Source organism: Scyliorhinus torazame, chromosome 12 (assembly GCF_047496885.1).
Source record: "Scyliorhinus torazame isolate Kashiwa2021f chromosome 12, sScyTor2.1, whole genome shotgun sequence".
NCBI lineage: Eukaryota > Metazoa > Chordata > Chondrichthyes > Carcharhiniformes > Scyliorhinidae > Scyliorhinus > Scyliorhinus torazame.
Genome location: NC_092718.1, coordinates 97,089,193 through 97,112,319, shown reverse-complemented (window position 1 = coordinate 97,112,319; position 23,127 = coordinate 97,089,193). Strand labels below are relative to the sequence as shown.

General features: G+C 56.9%; 1 protein-coding gene across 1 annotated transcript in view; it reads right to left on the bottom strand.

The window, feature by feature from the left end:
* Positions 1–1,300: 1,300 nt before the first annotated feature.
* The window catches only part of LOC140387090 (poly(A)-specific ribonuclease PNLDC1-like), a 57,725-nt gene continuing 35,898 nt past the window's right edge, over positions 1,301–23,127 (bottom strand). The window contains exons 10-19 of the mRNA XM_072470098.1: positions 22,539–22,608; positions 22,170–22,255; positions 16,931–16,986; positions 13,007–13,068; positions 10,843–10,896; positions 8,628–8,670; positions 7,001–7,100; positions 5,631–5,806; positions 3,038–3,136; positions 1,301–1,464 (exon numbers count right to left, since the gene is read on the bottom strand). Of these exons, the coding sequence (XP_072326199.1) occupies positions 1,404–1,464; positions 3,038–3,136; positions 5,631–5,806; positions 7,001–7,100; positions 8,628–8,670; positions 10,843–10,896; positions 13,007–13,068; positions 16,931–16,986; positions 22,170–22,255; positions 22,539–22,608 (807 nt within the window). The 3' untranslated portion in view covers positions 1,301–1,403. The remainder of the gene's footprint in view (positions 1,465–3,037; positions 3,137–5,630; positions 5,807–7,000; positions 7,101–8,627; positions 8,671–10,842; positions 10,897–13,006; positions 13,069–16,930; positions 16,987–22,169; positions 22,256–22,538; positions 22,609–23,127) is intronic.

The following is a 23,127-nucleotide window of genomic DNA, read 5'->3' as shown; positions in this document are numbered from 1 at the left end:
ACCCAGTTCACTCTGCACAGCAGCATGTTTTAATATTTTATCCCTTTTGCTGTTATTCCTACCAAAATGGATAACCTCACATTTGTCAACATTGTATTCCATCTGCCAGACCCTAGCCCATTCACTTAGCCTATCCAAATCCCTCTGCAGACTTCCAGTATTCTCTGCACTTTTTGCTTCACCACTCATCTTAGTGTCGTCTGCAAACTTGGACACATTGCCCTTGGTCCCCAACTCCAAATCATCTATGTAAATTGTGAACAGTTGTGGGCCCAACACTGATCCCTGAGGGACACCACTAGCTACTGATTGCCAACCAGAGAAACACCCATTAATCCCCACTCTTTGCTTTCTATTAATTAACCAATCCTCTATCCATACTACTACTTTCCCCTTAATGCCATGCATCTTTATCTTATGCAGCAACCTTTTGTGTGGCACCTTGTCAAAGGCATTCTGGACTGTGAAGATGGATCATTTTCTTAAAAGTAAGAGATGGCCAGAGACTCAAATAGGCAGTGTATCCACTGGACACAACAGAATCTGCTGGAGCGAGCTGCTCAGGAGGGTCTAGGGCAGGACAGAGCAGTGCTAGTGTTAGCTCCTTACAGAGCTCCAGGTTAACAGCCTACAAAGAAGAAATGTAGCTGGGAATAAAGCATTAGAAAGATTTCTTGTGGATGGTTCAGTCAATTGTGCAAAAGCAAATAAAGATGCAAAGCGCATGTATGTTAAATGCAGGGAAGTATTGGCAAATGAGAGATGTTTCAGATGTTAGAAGAGAAGTAGGATGAAAAATTCCTTGAGGTTGAGACCCCAGAGACAGTTATTACCTTATAGCTGACTCCAAATTAAAAGACTATGCTGATGTACCTGCCTCAGATACCACATTAAAAATAGGCCAAAAGCTTATGAGGCTGTTAGCATTCTGGTGTAGTGTCTCCCAGGAGTATCCAAAACAAGCATTATGTTTCAATTACCCTTCATAGCGACCTACATGTGCAAGGTTGGATTTTCTATTTTCACAAAGCTGAAGAAGGCACAAAGGAACTGGTTGAAGTCTGCGCCTGTGCATTGCCCTCGCCTCCTGTGAACCTGATTCAAGTGAGATTGTGAGGATCAAACAGGCATCCTTGCATATTAAAGGTAAATTAACATGGCATGGGTTGCAAAGGTGGTCGGTGTGTCGCAAATGTCGGCTGGTTGGCAAAAGTGGCTCCCTGGAACAAAGGTTTGAAAAACACTGCATCACACTTGCCCTTCCAGACAGAGCATGAATGAACGGAGATACACGGCTCAATGGGCAAGAATAAAGGTAATTTTTAATGACATTGCGCCCTGCATACAACATATTCATCTTCTGGTGATCCTCGGCAGTTCCAATCACAAATCAAGTTCCAAACTTAAGCGGATTTCCCCAGGAAAAAGACCAGCAGTGATGCAGCAGCAAGCGAACAGCAGAGTCTATGGAGAGACAGAGATTAAAATAACACCAGTACTGAGGCAATACTGCACTGTCGGAGAGTCAGTACTGAGACAAAGCTACACTGTCAGAGGGTCAGTACAGAGGGAGCGCTGCACTGTCGGAGAGTCAGTACTGAGGGAGCGCTGCACTGTCGGAGAGTCAGTACTGAGGGAGTATTGCACTGTCAGAGGGTCAGGACTGAGACAAAGCCTCACTATCAGAAGGTCAGTACAGAGGGAGCGCTGCACTGTCGCAGAGTCAGTACTGAGGGAGTATTGCACTGTCAGAGGGTCAGTACTGAGACAAAGCTGCACCGTCAGAGGGTCAGTACTGATGGAGCGCTGCACAACCGGAGAGCCAGTGCTGAGGAAGTACTGCACTGTCAGAAGGTCAGTGCAGAGGGAGCACTGCACTGTCGCAGAGTCAGTACTGATGGAGTGCTGCACAATCGGGGGGTCATCACTGAGGGAGTGCTGCACTGTCAGAGTCAGTACTGAGGGAGTGCTGCACTGTCAGAGGGTCAGTACTGAGGAAAATGCTGCACTGACAGAGGGTCAGTACTGAGAGAGCACTGCACTGTCGGAGGGTCAATACGGAGGTAGAGCTGCATTGCCGGAGGGTCAGTACTGAGGGAGTGCTGCACTGTCAGAGGGTCAGTACTGATGGAGCGCTGCACTGTCAGAGCGTCAGTACTGAGGAAGTGCTGCACTGTCAAGAGGGTCAGTCAAGAGGGTCAGTGCTGAGAGAGCGCTGCACTGTCAGAGAGTCAGTGCTGAGGGAGCGTTGCACGGTCAGAGGGTCAGTGCTGACAGAGCGCTTTGTCACAGGACCAGTACTGAGGGTGCATTGCACTGTCAGAGAGTCAGTACTGAGGAAGTGCTGCACTGTCAGATGGTCACTACTGAGGAAATGCTGCGCTGTCAGAAGGTGAGTACTGAGGGAGCGCTGCACAGTCAGAGGGTCAGTGCTGAGGGAGTACTGCACTGTCAGAGGGTCAGTGCTGAGGGAGTGCTGCATTGTCAGAAGGTGAGTACTGAGGGAGCGCTGCACAGTCAGAGGGTCAGTGCTGAGGGAGTACTGCACTGTCAGAGGGTCACTGCTGAGGAGTGCTGCACTGTCAGAGGGTCAGTGCTGAGGGTGGGCCGCACTGTCAGAGGGTCACTACTGAGGAAGTGCTGCACTGTCAGAGGGTCAGGACTGAGGGAGTGCTGCACTGTCAGAGGGTCAGGACTGAGGGAGTGCTGCACTGTCAGAGGGTCAGGACTGAGGGAGAGCTGCACTGTCAGAGGGTCAGTACTAGGGAGTGCTGCACCGTCAGAGGGTCAGTACTGAGGGAGTGCTGCACTGTTAGAGGGTCAGTACTGGGGAGTGCTGCACCGTCAGAGGGTCAGTACTGAGGGAGTGCTGCACTGTCAGAGGGTCAGTACTGGGGAGTGCTGCACCGTCAGAGGGTCAGTACTGAGGGAGCGCTGCACTGTCTGAGCATACCCTTCCCCCACCGCCTAAGCCATGAGGGAGGGGATGAAACGAGTGGGTGGGAGCATGTGAAAGAATCCCTGTCCCAGCACTTGCCGGAATGCTTTGGTCACAGTCCCAGAGTGTGTCCAATAGCGATAAGGCTCCACTTGGAAAACCGGATGTGTCTTATACGTCCTCAAGATCTTCCTGGCCCTGGAATAGAAAGTCCTGGGGTCAGAACACGTATCAAAAGATAGGAAGTCAAGATGGATTAATTCTTTTTTATTACTTCATTAACAGGATTTGCGAGCGGTGTTGCAAAGGCCGACTCATCAGTTATTCAGAGACGGTCATTCAGAAATCTGTTTGAAGAGGGAGTCTTCTCTCCCTCAGGTACTCGGTTTTCAAGGGGGAGCCTCTCCGTCATGGACCCTGTTTAAAGAAATGATCTCTCAGTCAGGGGCCCCATTTGAAGGGGGAGTCTCCCCCTCAGGGTCCCTATTTAAAGAGGGAGTCTCCCTCAGGGACCCCGTTCCATGAGGGCGTCTCTCTGCCAGGGACCTCATTTCAAGAGGCGGTCTCTCCATCATGGACCCCGTTTCAAGAGAGGTTCTCTCCGTCAAAGACCCCGTTTCAAGAAGGAGCCTCTCCTTCAGCGATCCAGTTTCAAGGGGGAAAATGTAGCTGTCTGGGGCCCCGTTTCAAGAGGGCGTCACTGTCAGAGACCCTGTTTCCACAGGGCATCTCTCCATCAGGGACCCCATTTCAAGAGGGAGCCTCTCCGCCAGGGACTCCGTTTCGAGAGGGGATGTCTCCATCTGGGACCCTGTTTCAAGAAGGAGCCTCTCCTTCAGGGACTCCGTTTCTAGAGGGGATGTCTCCATCTGGGACCCTGTTTCAAGAAGGAGCCTCTCCTTCAGGGAACCCGTTTCAAGGGGGAACCTCTCCGTCAGGGACCCTATTTCAAGAGGGCGTCTCTTCATCACAGACAGAGGGCGTCTCTCTGTTTTGGGCTCTGTTTCAAGAGGGAGTCTCTGATGCACTATCAATTACTACAAAGACGAGAGTAGTGAATAATCGAGGCTTTATTGAGCAAAGATGTGTGGCCTCCTGTCGCTGCTACCAGAATGCGAGCAGCTCCGGTGTGCACACATATTTATACGCCGCCTACTGGGCGGAGCCAGCAGGCAGGGATTTACCCATGTACCTCTAGTACAGGAGCCTTACCGTACTACATCTAATATACAGGTACTACATCTAATATACAGTTAGTGGTGACTACCACAGTCTCTCTGTCAGGGACCCCGGTTCAAGGGGGAATCTGTCACGGACCCCATTTCAAGAGAGATTCTTTCTATCAGGGATGGAGGGCATCTCTTTGTCAATGGCCTTGTTTCAAGAGGGGATTTCTCCGTCAGGGACCCTGTTAAAGGGGGAGTCTCTCCGTCAGGGACTCTGTTTAAAGGGGGAGTCTCTCTGTCAGGGACCCTGTTTAAAGGGGGAGTCTCTCCGTCAGGGACCCTGTTTAAAGGGGGAGTCTCTCCGTCAGGGACCCTGTTTAAAGGGGGAGTCTCTCCGTCAGGGACCCTGTTGAAAGGGGGAGTCTCTCCGTCAGGGACCCTGTTTAAAGGGGAAGTCTCTCCATCAGGGACCAAGTTTAAAGGGGGAGTCTCGCTGGTAGGGACCAGAGAATTTACAGTGCAGAAGGAGGCCATTCAGCCCATTGAGTCTGCACTGGCCCTTGGAAAGAGCACCCTACCTACGCCCACACCTCCTCCCTATCCCTGTAACCCCACCTAACCTCTTTGGACACAGGGCAATTTAGCATGGCCAATCCACCTAACCAGCACATCTTTGGACTGTGGGAGGAAATCGGAGCACCCAGAGGAAACCCACGCATACATGGCAAGAACATGCAAACTCCACACAGACAGTGACCCATGCCTGGAATCGAATCTGGGATGCTGGAGCTGCAAAACAAGTGCTAACCACTGTGTTACCATGCCGCCCTCTCCATCTAAAAAAGGAGTCTCTCCGTCAGGGACCCTGTTTAAAGAGGGAGACCATCTGTCAGGGACCCTGTTTAAAGGGGGAGTCTCTCCGTCAGGGACCCTGTTTAAAGGGGGAGTCTCTCCGTCAGGGACCCTGTTTAAAGGGGGAGTCTCTCCGTCAGGGACACTGTTTAAAGAGGGAGTCTCTCAGTCAGGGACACTGTTTAAAGGGGGAGTGTCTCCGTCAGGGACCCTGTTTAAAGGGGGAGTCTCTCCGTCAGGGACCCTGTTTAAAGAGGGAGTCTCTCCGTCAGGGACCCTGTTTAAAGAGGGAGTCTCTCCGTCAGGGACCCTGTTTAAAGGGGGAGTCTCTCCGTCAGGGACCCTGTTTAAAGGGGGAGTCTCTCCGTCAGGGACCCTGTTTAAAGGGGAGTCTCTCCGTCAGGGACACTGTTTAAAGGGGGGTGTCTATCCATCAGGGACCGTTTAAAGGGGGAGTCTCTCTGTCAGGGACCCTGTTTAAAGGGGGAGGCTCTCCGTCAGGGACCCTGCTTAAAGGGGGAGTCTCTCTGTCAGGGACCCTGTTTAAAGGGGGTGACTCTCCGTCAAGGACCCTGTTTAAAGGGGGATTCTCTCCGTCAGGGACCCTGTTTAAAGAGAGTCTCTCGGTCAGAGATATTCCAGCCTGCATTCCCCGTCACCTGTGGATCACTCACCCTTTCCACTCGTTTGTGGCAAGCAGGTAGTGCCTTGGACTCTCCTTTCGCACATCGAGGGAGCAGAATGTCGCAAACTCCCTTGCGATCTCCGCAGGGCTCGAACTCCAGCCGCGACGCACCTTCACCAACAGAATGGGAGGTCTTTCAGCCTGTGGATCAGCTCCTGACAGAGACTGGAAATTACAGGATGCACATGCAGAGTCAGATTCCCAGGACAGTACAGCACGGGGTTACATACTGAGCAAAGGTGCCTCTACACTGTCCCCATCAAACACTCCCAGGACAGGTACAGCACGGGGTTAGATACAGAGTAAAGCTCCCTCTACACTGTCCCCATCAAACACTCCCAGGACAGGGACAGCACAGGGTTAGATACAGAGTAAAGCTGAATAAGGCTCTCTCCACACTGTCCACATCAAACACTCCCAGGACAGGTACAGCATGGGGATAGATACAGAGTAAAGCTCCCTCTACACTGTCCCCATCAAACACTCCCAGGACAGGCACAGCACAGGGTTGGATACAGAGTAAAGCTCCCTCTACACTGTCCCCATCAAACACTCCCAGGACAGGTTCAGCACGGGGTTAGATACAGAGTAAAGCTCCCTCTACACTGTCCCCATCAAACACTCCCAGGACAGGTATAGTACAGAGTTAGATACAGAATAAAACTCACTGTTCAGTATCCATTAACCAACAGGAACCAATCATAAATTTGACATTATTAATTTACCCCCAGCCTTCACAGATGGTTGTTGGTTTGGGGCGAAGGAGGTAACAAAAATAGTTTTCTACACCCCCTTGCCTGACAAAGTGCCTGACATCATCCCTTAACGGCCTGGCTCGAATTGCCCCCTCCCCTCAACTCACCAGTCCTGACTCTCTCCTCCACCGCCACCCCCCCACCACCACCACCATTCTGTCGATTTTCTCGAATCTTTTAATCAATTAAAATCCCTCGATTTGACTATCATTAATGAAAATCGCTTATTGTCACAAGTAGGCTTCAAATTATGTTACTGTGGAAACCCCTAGTCGCCACATCCGGCGCCTGTTCGGGGAGGCTGGTATGGGTATTGGACCGTGCTGCTGGCCTGCTTTAAAAACCAGCTCTTTAGCCCTGTGCTCAGCCAGCCCCTGGCTTCAAGATAGAGAGAATACAGGACTAGTCTTTGCAAACTGTGACCCAGGAGCACACTGGTAAATCGCTGTCATTCTCTCACCGAGTTTGACTGATACTTCCAGAGACGAGGTGCACCCTCTTACTTAGATGGGATCTAACAAGAGCTTTCTGTGAACTGTAAAGTGGGTTCCACTCGTCGGTGAGGCGACAGACTCCAAATTTCCCGCACCCACCAGGGACTCACCATGAAAGAAACCCGGGCCCTGATCAGATTGACATTGTTCTTGTATGGCTCCACTGCGGTCAGATATTCCCCAATCAGTGGGATCCGGGGCTCAAACACACTTAAAGGGGAGGGGGGGGGGGAAAGAAAGAGAGAGAGCGAGAAAAAGGAGAACAGTTATGTCCATTGCAACATCCATGGATAATCTGATCATGGATCGTCTTGCGGTCCGGGGATCTTACTGGGACCAAATTACCCGCTATGTTAGATGTAGACTGACGCATTCGACAACTCCCATTTATTGGGTGCAAAGCAGCAACTGCTGGGTTAATGGTCGCATGCAAGAGATGATGTGTGCAGAAAGTGTGCCCCCCCTCCCCTCTCAATGTGCATGGGGGAGGATGGGGGCATGACACCTCCCAATGGGCAAGGGGGAGAGAGACGCCCTCCCAATGGGCGTGGGGAGAAAGATGCCTCCCCCTCAACGAGCATGTGGGGAGCGACAGCCACCCCCCCCCCCCCCCCCCCCCCACAACGGGCGCTGGGGGAGAGACCCCCCAACCACTAACGGGTGCCCTGCCACAAATAGGGGTATGGGGAGAGAAATCCACCCAACGTGCTCGAGGGGGGGGGGGGAGAGGGGGGGAGGAAGAGAGAGAAAGAGAAGACAGCCTTCCCACAACTGCCACGGGTGGAGCGACTGTGCCCCCCAATGGGCAAGAGGTGAGAGACAGCCCCCCTCCGTCATAGGAGCAGGGGGAGACGGCCCTCTTGCAATGGGCATGTGGAAGAGTCGGCTCCCTCGCAACGGGTGTGAGGTGAGAGACAGCCCACCCCAATGGGCACAGGGGAGAGAGATGCCACAGCACAATGGGTGTGGGGGAGAGAAGGTCCTCGCAATGTGCAAGGAGTGTGGGTGGGTGGAGGGGGGGCAGCCCTCCTGCAACTGTCATGGGTGGAGAGACAGCCCCTCCAATGGATACGGGAAAGAGACAGCCCCCTTGGAACGGGTGCAGGGGAAAAAGATGACCCATCCCAATGGGTACAGTGGGTGATGGGCGCCCTCCCAATGGGCACAGGGAGAGAGCCCTACCCTGCTCGCAATTGGCACCAGGGCAGAGCCCACCCCTGCTCGCAATGGGCACAGGGGGAGAGCCCACCCCTGCTCGCAATGGGCACAGGGGGAGAGCCCACCCCTGCTCGCAATGGGCACAGGGGGAGAGCCCACCCCTGCTCGCAATGGGCACAGGGGGAGAGCCCACCCCTGCTCGCAATGGGCACAGGGGGAGAGCCCACCCCTGCTCGCAATGGGCACAGGGGGAGAGCCCACCCCTGCTCGCAATGGGCACAGGGGGAGAGCCCACCCCTGCTCGCAATGGGCACAGGGGGAGAGCCCACCCCTGCTCGCAATGGGCACAGGGGGAGAGCCCACCCCTGCTCGCAATGGGCACAGGGGGAGAGCCCACCCCTGCTCGCAATGGGCACAGGGGGAGAGCCCACCCCTGCTCGCAATGGGCACAGGGGGAGAGCCCACCCCTGCTCGCAATGGGCACATGGGGAGAGACGGCCCCCAATGGGCGCAATTGCTACTGAGCACGTGAACATAAAAGGGGCCATATATGCTTTGTTAATGGCCACCAAGACCTACCTTCCCTGATTGATCAGGAGCAGTTTAGCCAGTTGCAGCAACACTGGAAATTGAATGGAAATGAAAACACGTGTTAATCTTCACGCATCAGCCTTAAATGCACCCCCCCGCCTTACTGTCACCAACACCGCCCAGCCAACTCAACAAGAGACTGCTTCCTTCCTGCTGCGTGCAGACGTGTGGCAGACTCCTTCCCACAATGGATAACGCAATAACCTAAAACCAGTGCCGTGTGCAGCGAGCCCATTCATTTCACTGCATTCGCCTAAAGGAACAAAGCCTATTTCTCCGTTAAAGCTGTGGCCCATTCTCCCTGTTCTGTATTGACATTCTGGGCAAATTAACACCTAACTGAACAACCCTGGAAAGGGGTGGCTTTAGTGATGAACTTTATTGAGAGGGTGGTGGTGGAAGGAGGTTCAATCGATGTATTCAAAAGGGAGTTGAGCTGCTATCTGAAGAGAATGTGCAAGGTCACAGGGATAAGCGTGGGACGAGGTAAAATGCTTTTTCAGAAGCCAGTGTAGATCTTATGGGCCAAATGGTCTCCTTTGGCACTGCTGAGGTTGTGACATTGGACCTATTTTTCTGCCCCCCCCCCCCACCCCTCCCCAACTCAGGAGAGGAACTGAGTCTGGCCGGGTGGGGAGATGTTTCCACCTGCCACAGGAAATAGTCTCCAAATTGAGCCCCAGGCTCTACTGCGGATGATTTACAGAGAAAGGAATAGGCCCAGCTGGTCAGGATAATCCCACCCCAGAAACCCAAATCCATTTCAGCCAGCGAAGGTGCTGCATTTATAATAATAACCTTTATTATTGTCACAAGTAGGCTTACATTAACACTGCAATGAAGTTACTGTGAAAATCCCCTTGTCGCCACATTCTGGCGCCTGTTCAGGTACACAGAGGGAGAATTCAGAATGTCTAATTCACCTAACAAGCACGTTTTTTGGGATCGGTCAGGAAGGATAAGAAGGCCACACAATAATTAAAAAAGGAGTAGAGGAGCAGAGGATCTCGGGATAGAGGTGCACAAAACTGGGTGGGGATCAAGATAACAAGGTCATAAAAACATTGTGATCCATTTTCAGAAGAATAAGATTTTAAAGCAGTTTCATTAAACCTGTTTCAGATGTTCGTTAGATCACTTGGAGCATTGTGCTCAGTTCCAGTTTCCATCTGCCTTGGTTCGGCCACATTTGGAGCAATGTGCACAGTTCTGCTTTTCATGTACCTAGGTTAGGCCACCCTTCGAGCACAGTGCACAGTTCCGGTCTCCATATACCTAGGTCAGGCCACCCTTGGAGCAGTCTGCACAGTTTTGGGCTTCATATATGTTGGTTCAACCACACCAGGAGCACGGTGTACAGTACTGGTCTCCATATACCTTGATTGGACCACACTTCGAGCACTGTGCACAGTTCTATTCTCTATAATTATAACAGGATACACAGGGAATGGAGATGATGCAAAAACCGATTTACATAGGTGGACGGCACAGTTGCACAATGGTTACTACTGCTGCCTCACAGCACCAGGGACTTAGGTTTAATCGCGACTTTGGGTGACTGTGTGGAGTTTGCACGTTCTCCCATTGTTTGCGTGGGTTTCCTCCAGGTGCTCTGGTTTCCTCCCACAGTCTAAAAATATGCAGCTTAGGCGATTGGCCATGCCAAATTGCCCCTTAATTGACCAAAGGTTAGGCAGGGTTATGAGGGAGTGGGCCTAGGTATGGTGCACTTTCAGAGGGTTGGTGCAGACTCGACGGGCCGAATGGCCTCCCTCTGCGCTATAGGTATTTTCTATGATTCTAACAAGAGAACTGAGAGGTTATAACATTAATGACAGACTGAACAGCCTGGGACTCTTGGTTTGGATGGGGTAGATATTTCTATTTATTTATGAGACCAGAGCTAGACATCTTATCGAGAATGCAGGACAATACTTTTACCCAGAGAGTGGTGTGAATGTGTAACAAACTCCCACAGGGAGTGGTTGAGTTGAACAGTACAGATACATTTAAGGGGGAAGCTGGATAATTGCATGAGGGATAAAGGAAGAGAAAGATATGGTGATAGAGTGAGATGAGATGAAGGGATGGGAGGAGGCTCGTGTGGACAATAAACACTAGCATGGTATAGATAGGCCGAATGGCCCGTCTCGGAGTTGTGAATGTCACAGAATCTCAATACTGAGGAATCTTATCAACAGACCTGCACCACAGATAAACGCATCAAATGCTGCTTCATGAGGACAGTCACTTTCAGCTGCAACAGAACAGGAGAGATGGAGGTTAATTAATTTACAACAAAGTTTATCAACCTGACTGGAGTCTATCTCTCTCCCTCAGGGAGTATATGTACACTGACTAGTGTATCTCAGTCCCTCTACCTCAGGGAGTATATGTACACTGACTGGTGTCTCTCAGTCCCTCTCCCTCAGGGATGTACACTGACTGGTATCTACTGGAGTCTCTCTATCCCTCTCCCTCAGGGAGTATATGTACACTAACTATGGCTCTCTATCCCTCTCCCTCAGGGAGTACATGTACACTGACTGGTATCCTTCAGTCCCTCTCCCTCAGGGAGTACATGTACATTGACTGGTGTCTCTCAGTCCCTCTACCTCAGGGATGTACACTGACTAGTGTATCTCAGTCCCTCTACCTCAGGGAGTATATGTGCACTGACTGGTGTCTCTCAGTGCCTCTCCCTCAGGGAGTATATGTACACTGACTGGTGTCTCTCAGTCCCTCTCCCTCAGGGAGTATATGTACACTGACTGGTGTCTCTCAGTGCCTCTCCCTCAGGGAGTATATGTACACTGACTGGTGTCTCTCAGTGCCTCTCCCTCAGGGAGTATATGTACACTGACTAGTGTATCTCAGTCCCTCTCCCTCAGGGAGTATATGTACACTAGCTGGTGACTCACAGTCCCTCTCCCTCAGGGAGTGTATGTACACTGACTGGTGTCTCTCAGTGCCTCTCCCTCAGGGAGTATATGTACACTGACTAGTGTATCTCAGTCCCTCTCCCTCAGGGAGTATATGTACACTAGCTGGTGACTCACAGTCCCTCTCCCTCAGGGAGTGTATGTACACTGACTGGTGTCTCTCAGTCCCTCTACCTCAGGGAGTATATGTACACTGACTGGTGTCTCTCAGTGCCTCTCCCTCAGGGAGTATATGTACACTGACTGGTATCACTCAGTCTCTCCCCCTCAGGGAGTAACTTGCACTGACTGGTATCACTCAGTCCCTCTCCTTCAGGGAGTATATGTACACTTACTGGAGTCTCTCTATCTCTCTCCCTCAGGGAATATATGTACACTGACTGGCATCTCTCTATCCCGCTCCCTCAGTGAGTATATGTACACTTACTGATGTGTCTCAGTCCCTCTCCCTCAGTGAGTATATGTACACTTACTGATGAGTCTCAGTCCCTCTCCCTCAGGGAGTATATGTACACTGACTGGTGTCTCTCAGTCCCTCTCCCTCAGGGAGTATATGTACACTGACTGGTGTCTCTCAGTTCCTCTCCCTCAGGGAGTACATGTACACAGACTCGTGTCTCTCAGTCCCTCTCTCTCAGGGGGTATAAGTACACCGGCAGGTGTCTCTCAATCCCTCTCTCTCAGGGAGTATATGTACACTGACTGGTGTCTCTCAGTCCCTCTCCCTCAGGGTGTACATGTACACTGACTGGTGTCTCTCAGTCCCTCTCCCTCAGGGTGTACATGTACACTGACTGGTGTCTCTCAGTCCCTCTCCCTCAGGGTGTACATGTACACTGACTGGTGTCTCTCAGTCCCTCTCTCTCAGGGGGTATAAGTACACCGGCAGGTGTCTCTCAATCCCTCTCTCTCAGGGAGTATATGTACACTGACTGGTGTCTCTCAGTCCCTCTCCCTCAGGGTGTACATGTACACCGGCAGGTGTCTCTCAGTCCCTCTCCCTCAGGGTGTACATGTACACTGACTGGTGTCTCTCAGTCCCTCTCCCTCAGGGTGTACATGTACACTGACTGGTGTCTCTCTATCCCTCTCCCTCAGTGAGCTAACAGTACACTGACTGGTCTCCCTCCTATCTCTCTCCCTTTGGTCTCTCTCGCACTCCCCTTGCATTTTTTCCGTCTTTCTCTGCCCTATTTCTGTCCACCAGCCATCCCATTTGTTCCTCCTCTCGGTCTACCTCTCTCTCTGCATCTCATCTCCCTCTTGCATCTTTTTATCTGTCTGATTCTCTCTCTCCCACCACCACCGCTTCTCTCTTTCATCTTTCTTTCCACCTTCCTCTCTCCTTCCACCTCCAATGTCTCTCGCCCTCTCTCGCTGTGTCCAGGCATGAGGGGGACAGGAAAAATCGTCGATTCCACTAACCATATTTTTCACAGCCCGAGATGTGATGCACTGAGGGTCCGTGTTGTGCCAGGTCGACTAGTCTGCTGAATGAACACAGTAGTGGGTGAGGGCTGATCGATATTCATCCTCGATCTATACTGACCCATCTGGCACTCTGCTCACTGACCTACACAGGTTCCAACAGCACCTCCAACCTCAATCCTTAGCCTGGTTTTCAGATTCTACCCACACCTCGCCTCTGCTAATCTCTGTAACCATCACCAGCCCCAACAGCCCTCCCTATCTCTGTAACCACCTACAGCGCCCCCTATCTCTGTATCCTCCTCTAGTCCCTACAGCCCTCCCCATCTCTGTAACCTCCTCCAGCCCTCCCCATCTCTGTAACCTCCTCCAGCCCTCCCTATCTCTGTACCCACCTCCAGCCTCTACAACCCTCCCTATCTCTGTACCCATCTCCAGCCTCTACAAACCTCCCTATCCGTCACCACCTCAGCTCCTACAACCCTCCCTATCCCTGTCACCACCTCCAGCCCCTACAACCCCCCCTACCTCTGTAACCACCTACAGCCCCCCCCCACCCCCTATCTCTGTAAACTGCTCCAGTCCCTACAGCCCTCCCCATCTCTGTAACCTCCTCCAGCCCTGATATCCCTCCCTATCTCTGTAACCTCCTCCAGCCCCGACAGTCATCCCCATCTCTGTAACCTCCTCCAGCCCCGACAATCCTCCCTATCTCTGTAACCTCCTCCAGCCCTCCCTATATCTGTACCCACCTCCAGCCCCTTCAGCCCTCCCATCTCTGTAACCTCCTCCAGCCCAGATATACCTCCCTATCTCTGTAACCTCCGACAGCCCCGACAGCCCTCCCCATCTCTGTAACCTCCTCCAGACCTCCCTATCTCTGTACCCACCTCCAGCCCCTTCAGCCCTCCCCATCTCTGTAACCTCCTCCAGCCCCGATATCCCTCCCTATCTCTGTAACCTCCGACAGCCCTCCCCATCTCTGTAACCTCCTCCAGACCTCCCTATCTCTGTACCCACCTCCAGCCCTTCCCATCTCTGTAACCTCCTCCAGCCCCGATATACCTCCCTATCACTGTAACCTCCTCCAGCCCTCCCATCTCTGCAACCTCCTCCAGCCCCGACAGCCCTCCCATCTCTGTAACCTCCTCCAGACCTCCCTATCTCTGTACCCACCTCCAGCCCCTTCAACCCTTCCCATCTCTGTAACCTCCTCCAGCCCCGATATCCCTCCCTATCACTGTAACTTCCTCCAGCCCCGACAGCCCTCCCATCTCTGTAACCTCCTCCAGCACTCCCCATCTCGGTAACCTTCTCCAGCCCTCCCTATCTCTGTAACCACCTACAGCCCCCCTATCTCTGTATCCTCCACCAGTCCCAACAGCCCTCCCCATCTCTGTAACCTACTCCAGCCCCTACAGCCCTCACTATCTCTGTACCCACCTCCAGCCTCTACAAACCTCCCTATCCCTGTCACCACCTCCAGCCCCTACAACCCTCCCTACCTCTGTAACCACCTACAGCCCCCCCCCCCACCCCCTATCTCTGTAACCTGCTCCAGTCCCTACAACCCTCCCCATCTCTGTAACCTCCTCCAGCCCTGATATCCCTCCCTATCTCTGTAACCTCCTCCAGCCCCGACAGTCCTCCCCAGCTCTTTAACCTGCTCCAGCCCCGATATCCCTCCCTATCTCTGTAGCCTCCGACAGCCCCCCCCCATCTCTGTAACCTCCTCCCGACCTCCCTATCTCTGTACCCACCTCCAGCCCTTCCCATCTCTGTAACCTCCTCCAGCCCCGATATACCTCCCATCACTGTAACCTCCTCCATCCCCGACAGCCCTCCCCATCTCTGCAACCTTCTCCAGCCCCGACAGCCCTCCCATCTCTGTAACCTCCTCCAGACCTCCCTATCTCTGTACCCACCTCCAGCCCCTTCAGCCCTTCCCATCTCTGTAACCTCCTCCAGCCCCGATATACCTCCCTATCACTGTAACCTCCTCCAGCCCCGACAGCCCTCCCCATCTCGGTAACCTTCTCCAGCCCTCCCTACCTCTGTAACCACCTACAGCCCCCTTTCTCTGTATCCTCCACCAGTCCCTACAGCCCTCCCGCTCTCTGTAACCTCCTCCAGCCCCTGCAGCCCTCACTATCTCTGTAACCACCTACAGCCCCTCCATCTCTGTAACCACCTACAGCCCCCCACCCACTATCACTGTAACCTGCTCCAGTCCCTACAGCTCTCCCCATCTCTGTAACCTGCTCCAGCCCCGAAAATCCTCCCTATCTCTGTAATCTCCTCCAGCCCCGACAGCCCTACCCATCTCTGTAACCTCCTACAACCCTCCCTATCTCTGTACCCACCTCCAGCCCCGACAGCCCTCCCCATCTCTGTAACCTCCTCCAGCCCTCCCTATCTCTGTACCCACCTCCAGTCCCTACAGCCATCCCTATCTCTGTACCCACCTCCAGCCCCTACAACCCTCCCTATCCCTGTCACCACCTCCGGCCCCTACATCTCTCCCGATCTCTGTAGCTTCCTCCAGCCCCTACAACCCTTTCCATCTCTGTAACCTCCTCCAGCCCTCCCTATCCGTCACCACCTCCAGCCCCTACAACCCTCCCTACCTCTGTAACCACCTACAGCCCTCCCCATCTCTATAACCTCCCCCAGACCTCCCTATCTCTGTACCCACCTCCAGCCCTTCCCATCTCTGTAACCTCCTCCAGCCCCGATATACCTCCCTATCACTGTAACCTCCTCCATCCCCGACAGCCCTCCCCAACTCTGCAACCTCCTCCAGCCCCGACAGCCCTCCCATCTCTGTAACCTCCTCCAGACCTCCCTATCTCTGTGCCCACCTCCAGCCCCTTCAGCCCTTCCCATCTCTGTAACCTCCTCCAGCCCAGATATACCTCCCTATCACTGTAATCTCCTCCAGCCCCGACAGCCCTCCCATCTCTGTAACCTCCTCCAGCCCTCCCTATCTCTGTAACCACCTACAGCCCCCCTATCTCTGTATCCTCCACCAGTCCCTACAGCCCTCCCCATCTCTGTAACCTCCTCCAGCCCCTACAGCCCTCACTATCTCTGTACCCACCTCCAGCCCCAGAACCCTCCCTATCTCTGTACCCACCTCCAGCCCCTACAAACCTCCCTATCCGTCACCTCAGCTCCTACAACCCTTCCTATCCCTGTCACCACCTTCAGCCCCTACAGCCCTCCCTATCTCTGTAACCACCTACAGCCCCCCACCCCCAATCTCTGTAACCTGCTCCAGTCCCTACAGCTCTCCCCATCTCTGTAACCTGCTCCAGCCCCGAAAACCCTCCCTATCTCTGTAATCTCCTCCAGCCCCGACAGCCCTACCCATCTCTGTAACCTCCTACAACCCTCCCCATCTCTGTACCCACCTCCAGCCCCGACAGCCCTCCCCATCTCTGTAACCTCCTCCAGCCCTCCCTATCTCTGTACCCACCTCCAGTCCCTACATCCATCCCTATCTCTGCACCCACCTCTGGCCCCTACAACTGTCCCGATCTCTGTAGCTTCCTCCAGCCCCTACAACCCTTTCCATCTCTGTAACCTCCTCCAGCCCCTACAACCCTCCCTAACTCTGTAACCTCCTCCAGCCCCCATATCTTCATAACCTCCTTTAGCCCCTCCTCCAGGACTCTGCCTATTTCCAATTCCTGCCTATTGTCTCTCACCCCTTCACCCCACCATTGGGGGCTGTGCCTGGTCTCTCAGCTTGAGAATTCTCTCCCTAAATCGCTCGCTCCTCTCACCCACTCAAAACACTCCATAAGATCGACCTCTTGAACCGAGCATTTGGTCGCCGGCAATAATAATAGCTTCAAGAAGGTGAAAGATCACTCTTTGACTCAGACTCTATTATCTAGCCATCCCATCTCCACTTACCTTTCTAGAGCAGAATGAAGAGCAAAGAGATTTGGAATTCGGAGGGACTGAAATTCCTGAAAACACAACAAATTTAATCTGTAACTGGAGTAAAACCCTCAAACCCAGAGAAAAAAAATACTTCAAACCCATCCTCAGACACTCATGTACCATAAGAACATAAGAACTAGGAGCAGGAGTAGGCCATCTGGCCCCTCGAGCCTGCTCCACCATTCAATGAGATCATGGCTGATCTTTTGTGGACTCAGCTCCACTTTCCGGCCCGAACACCATAACCCTTAATCCCTTTATTCTTCAAAAATCTATCCACCTTTATCTTAAAAGCATTTAATGAAGGAGCCTCTACTGCTTCACTGGGCAAGGAATTCCATAGATTCACAGCCCTTTGGGTGAAGAAGTTCCTCCTAAACTCAGTCCTAAATCTACTTCCCCTTATTTTGAGGCTATGCCCCCTAGTTCTGCTTTCACCCGCCAGTGGAAACAACCTGCCCACATCTATCCTATCTATACCCTTCATAATTTTATATGCTTCTATAAGATCCCCCCTCATCCTTCTAAATTCCAACGAGTACAGTCCCAGTCTACTCAACCTCTCCTCGTAATCCAACTCCTTCAGCTCTGGGATTAACCTAGTGAATCTCCTCTGCACACCCTCCAGTGCCAGTACGCCCTCTCTCTCTCTCTCACACATTTGTATCTGGGGATGTTTACACACGCGCACCCCTCCAGGCGCACGCACCCCTCCAGGCCCAAGCCCCCTTCCAGGAACATGCCCCTCTCCAGGCCCACGCACCCCCCCTCCAGGCCCACGCACCCCCCCTCCAGGCCCACGCACCCCCCCTCCAGGCCCACGCACCCCCCCTCCAGGCCCACGCACCCCCCCTCCAGGCCCACGCACCCCCCCACCACGCGGACGCATCCCTCCACACGCACGCACGCCTCCAGGCCCACGCACCCCACCAGGCCCACGCACCCCACCAGGCGCACGCACCCCTCCAGGCGGACGCACTCCTCCAGGCACACGCACGCACCCCTCCAGGCCGACGCTCCCCTCCGCCCGCAGGCACCCGCCCCTCCGCCCGCAGGCACCCGCCCCTCCGCCCGCAGGCACCCGCCCCTCCGCCCGCAGGCACCCGCCCCTCCGCCCGCAGGCACCCGCCCCTCCGCCCGCAGGCACCCGCCCCTCCGCCCGCAGGCACCCGCCCCTCCGCCCGCAGGCACCCGCCCCTCCGCCCGCAGGCACCCGCCCCTCCGCCCGCAGGCACCCGCCCCTCCGCCCGCAGGCACCCGCCCCTCCGCCCGCAGGCACCCGCCCCTCCGCCCGCAGGCACCCGCCCCTCCACCCGCAGGCACCCGCCCCTCCACCCGCAGGCACCCGCCCCTCCACCCGCAGGCACCCGCCCCTCCACCCGCAGGCACCCGCCCCTCCACCCGCAGGCACCCGCCCCTCCACCCGCAGGCACCCGCCCCTCCACCCGCAGGCACCCGCCCCTCCACCCGCAGGCACCCGCCCCTCCACCCGCAGGCACCCGCCCCTCCACCCGCAGGCACCCGCCCCTCCACCCGCAGGCACCCGCCCCTCCACCCGCAGGCACCCGCCCCTCCACCCGCAGGCACCCGCCCCTCCACCCGCAGGCACCCGCCCCTCCACCCGCAGGCACCCGCCCCTCCACCCGCAGGCACCCGCCCCTCCACCCGCAGGCACCCGCCCCTCCACCCGCAGGCACCCGCCCCTCCACCCGCAGGCACCCGCCCCTCCACCCGCAGGCACCCGCCCCTCCACCCGCAGGCACCCGCCCCTCCACCCGCAGGCACCCGCCCCTCCACCCGCAGGCACCCGCCCCTCCACCCGCAGGCACCCGCCCCTCCACCCGCAGGCACCCGCCCCTCCACCCGCAGGCACCCGCCCCTCCACCCGCAGGCACCCGCCCCTCCACCCGCAGGCACCCGCCCCTCCACCCGCAGGCACCCGCCCCTCCACCCGCAGGCACCCGCCCCTCCACCCGCAGGCACCCGCCCCTCCACCCGCAGGCACCCGCCCCTCCACCCGCAGGCACCCGCCCCTCCACCCGCAGGCACCCGCCCCTCCACCCGCAGGCACCCGCCCCTCCACCCGCAGGCACCCGCCCCTCCACCCGCAGGCACCCGCCCCTCCACCCGCAGGCACCCGCCCCTCCACCCGCAGGCACCCGCCCCTCCACCCGCAGGCACCCGCCCCTCCACCCGCAGGCACCCGCCCCTCCACCCGCAGGCACCCGCCCCTCCACCCGCAGGCACCCGCCCCTCCACCCGCAGGCACCCGCCCCTCCACCCGCAGGCACCCGCCCCTCCACCCGCAGGCACCCGCCCCTCCACCCGCAGGCACCCGCCCCTCCACCCGCAGGCACCCGCCCCTCCACCCACAGGCACCCGCCCCTCCACCCACAGGCACCCGCCCCTCCACCCACAGGCACCCGCCCCTCCACCCACAGGCACCCGCCCCTCCACCCACAGGCACCCGCCCCTCCACCCACAGGCACCCGCCCCTCCACCCACAGGCACCCGCCCCTCCACCCACAGGCACCCGCCCCTCCACCCACAGGCACCCGCCCCTCCACCCACAGGCACCCGCCCCTCCACCCACAGGCACCCGCCCCTCCACCCACAGGCACCCGCCCCTCCACCCACAGGCACCCGCCCCTCCACCCACAGGCACCCGCCCCTCCACCCACAGGCACCCGCCCCTCCACCCACAGGCACCCGCCCCTCCACCCACAGGCACCCGCCCCTCCACCCACAGGCACCCGCCCCTCCACCCACAGGCACCCGCCCCTCCACCCACAGGCACCCGCCCCTCCACCCACAGGCACCCGCCCCTCCACCCACAGGCACCCGCCCCTCCACCCACAGGCACCCGCCCCTCCACCCACAGGCACCCGCCCCTCCACCCACAGGCACCCGCCCCTCCACCCACAGGCACCCGCCCCTCCACCCACAGGCACCCGCCCCTCCACCCACAGGCACCCGCCCCTCCACCCACAGGCACCCGCCCCTCCACCCACAGGCACCCGCCCCTCCACCCACAGGCACCCGCCCCTCCACCCACAGGCACCCGCCCCTCCACCCACAGGCACCCGCCCCTCCACCCACAGGCACCCGCCCCTCCACCCACAGGCACCCGCCCCTCCACCCACAGGCACCCGCCCCTCCACCCACAGGCACCCGCCCCTCCACCCACAGGCACCCGCCCCTCCACCCACAGGCACCCGCCCCTCCACCCACAGGCACCCGCCCCTCCACCCACAGGCACCCGCCCCTCCACCCACAGGCACCCGCCCCTCCACCCACAGGCACCCGCCCCTCCACACACAGGCACCCGCCCCTCCACACACAGGCACCCGCCCCTCCACACACAGGCACCCGCCCCTCCACACACAGGCACCCGCCCCTCCACACACAGGCACCCGCCCCTCCACACACAGGCACCCGCCCCTCCACACACAGGCACCCGCCCCTCCACACACAGGCACCCGCCCCTCCACACACAGGCACCCGCCCCTCCACACACAGGCACCCGCCCCTCCACACACAGGCACCCGCCCCTCCACACACAGGCACCCGCCCCTCCACACACAGGCACCCGCCCCTCCACACACAGGCACCCGCCCCTCCACACACAGGCACCCGCCCCTCCACACACAGGCACCCGCCCCTCCACACACAGGCACCCGCCCCTCCACACACAGGCACCCGCCCCTCCACACACAGGCACCCGCCCCTCCACACACAGGCACCCGCCCCTCCACACACAGGCACCCGCCCCTCCACACACAGGCACCCGCCCCTCCACACACAGGCACCCGCCCCTCCACACACAGGCACCCGCCCCTCCACACACAGGCACCCGCCCCTCCACACACAGGCACCCGCCCCTCCACACACAGGCACCCGCCCCTCCACACACAGGCACGCACCCCTCCACACACAGGCACGCACCCCTCCACACACAGGCACGCACCCCTCCACACACAGGCACGCACCCCTCCACACACAGGCACGCACTCCTCCACACACAGGCACGCACTCCTCCACACACAGGCACGCACCCCTCCACACACAGGCACGCACTCCTCCACACACAGGCACGCACTCCTCCACACACAGGCACGCACTCCTCCACACACAGGCACGCACTCCTCCACACACAGGCACGCACTCCTCCACACACAGGCACGCACTCCTCCACACACAGGCACGCACTCCTCCACACACAGGCACGCACTCCTCCACACACAGGCACGCACTCCTCCACACACAGGCACGCACTCGTCCACACACAGGCACGCACTCCTCCACACACAGGCACGCACTCCTCCACACACAGGCACGCACTCGTCCACACACAGGCACGCACTCCTCCACACACAGGCACGCACTCCTCCACACACAGGCACGCACTCCTCCACACACAGGCACGCACTCCTCCACACACAGGCACGCACTCCTCCACACACAGGCACGCACTCGTCCACACACAGGCACGCACTCCTCCACACACGCACGCACTCCTCCACACACGCACGCACTCCTCCACACACGCACGCACTCCTCCACACACGCACGCACTCCTCCACACACGCACGCACTCCTCCACACACGCACGCACTCCTCCACACACGCACGCACTCCTCCACACACACGCACGCACTCCTCCACACACACGCACGCACTCCTCCACACACACGCACGCACTCCCCCACACACACGCACGCACTCCTCCACACACACGCACGCACTCCTCCACACACACGCACGCACTCCTCCACACACACGCACGCACTCCTCCACACACACGCACGCACTCCTCCACACACACGCACGCACTCCTCCACACACACGCACGCACTCCTCCACACACACGCACGCACTCCTCCACACACACGCACGCACTCCTCCACACACACGCACGCACTCCTCCACACACACGCACGCACTCCTCCACACACACGCACGCACTCCTCCACACACACGCACGCACTCCTCCACACACACGCACGCACTCCTCCACACACACGCACGCACTCCTCCACACACACGCACGCACTCCTCCACACACACGCACGCACTCCTCCACACACATGCACGCACTCCTCCACACACAGGCACGCACTCCTCCACACACAGGCACGCACTCCTCCACACACACGCACGCACTCCTCCACACACACACGCACAAGGTGTTGACGGGTGTCCTGTTTACCTGTTTCATCTGCTTGCTGATGTGTTTGGTATCAAAGACAGAGGGGAAGAGTTTGTGAATGTTGGTCTTAAAGTCAGCAAAACTCTCTGCCAAAGCAAACCAGAGGAAGAGAATGATTCAGTGTGAGGGAATAGAAACAACACAGTCATCTTAGGTAGATGAGGTGGGATGTTTGACAAGAGAGGCGGGTGGAGGGAGGGAGAGAGACTGGTGGGGGAATGGCGGGTGAGGCACTGACGGGATGGAGAGGCTGGTGGGGGGTCAGAGTAAGGGGGGGGGCCGAGAGGGAGCAGGGGACAAGGAAAGGAGGGCAGAAATCAGCAGAGATAAAGGACCTCGCGGTCTATTTAAGGATGGGTATATTGGTACCTGGCAGTGATCTGTAAAACTTGTCGTGAATGTACATCAAGTCCAACAACATGTTGTGTCCAATCAGAGGCTACAGAGAGAGAAAATAATCAGACCCAACAATCTAATCATGGTGTTAGATACACTCTTGCCGTCACTGTTAATGTTACTACTGGACAGTCAGTTCCCAAAATGGAATCCTGGCTCAACAAACTGTATCTTTTATTTTTGTTTAAAGACTTGGGGCATGATCAATGGCCACGCAGCACCGGAAAAGCAGCTTGCCGTGGCGCAGTGTGGCAGGAGACCCCACTCCCGGGAACTAATCGGCTCGCCACGCCTCACGAGGTCCAACACGGGATTACCGTTTTGCAAATTTTCATATGAGAGTGAGGCTAGAGCGAGACAGCTAGCCTCGCTCTAATGGGCAGCTTTCCGAGGTATCTGAGGCTTTGGGATTCATTCCCTTTGTCTGAGAGAGCTCGGGCGAGCACCTTTCAGGACTGGTCCCAACGAATGGGGATCAGGCGGAACGGCACTTGTGGAGGGTCTCCAAGGCGATTGGAGGCCCCCAGCCCCCAGCTGAATGTCCTTTCGGCAGGGTGGTGCC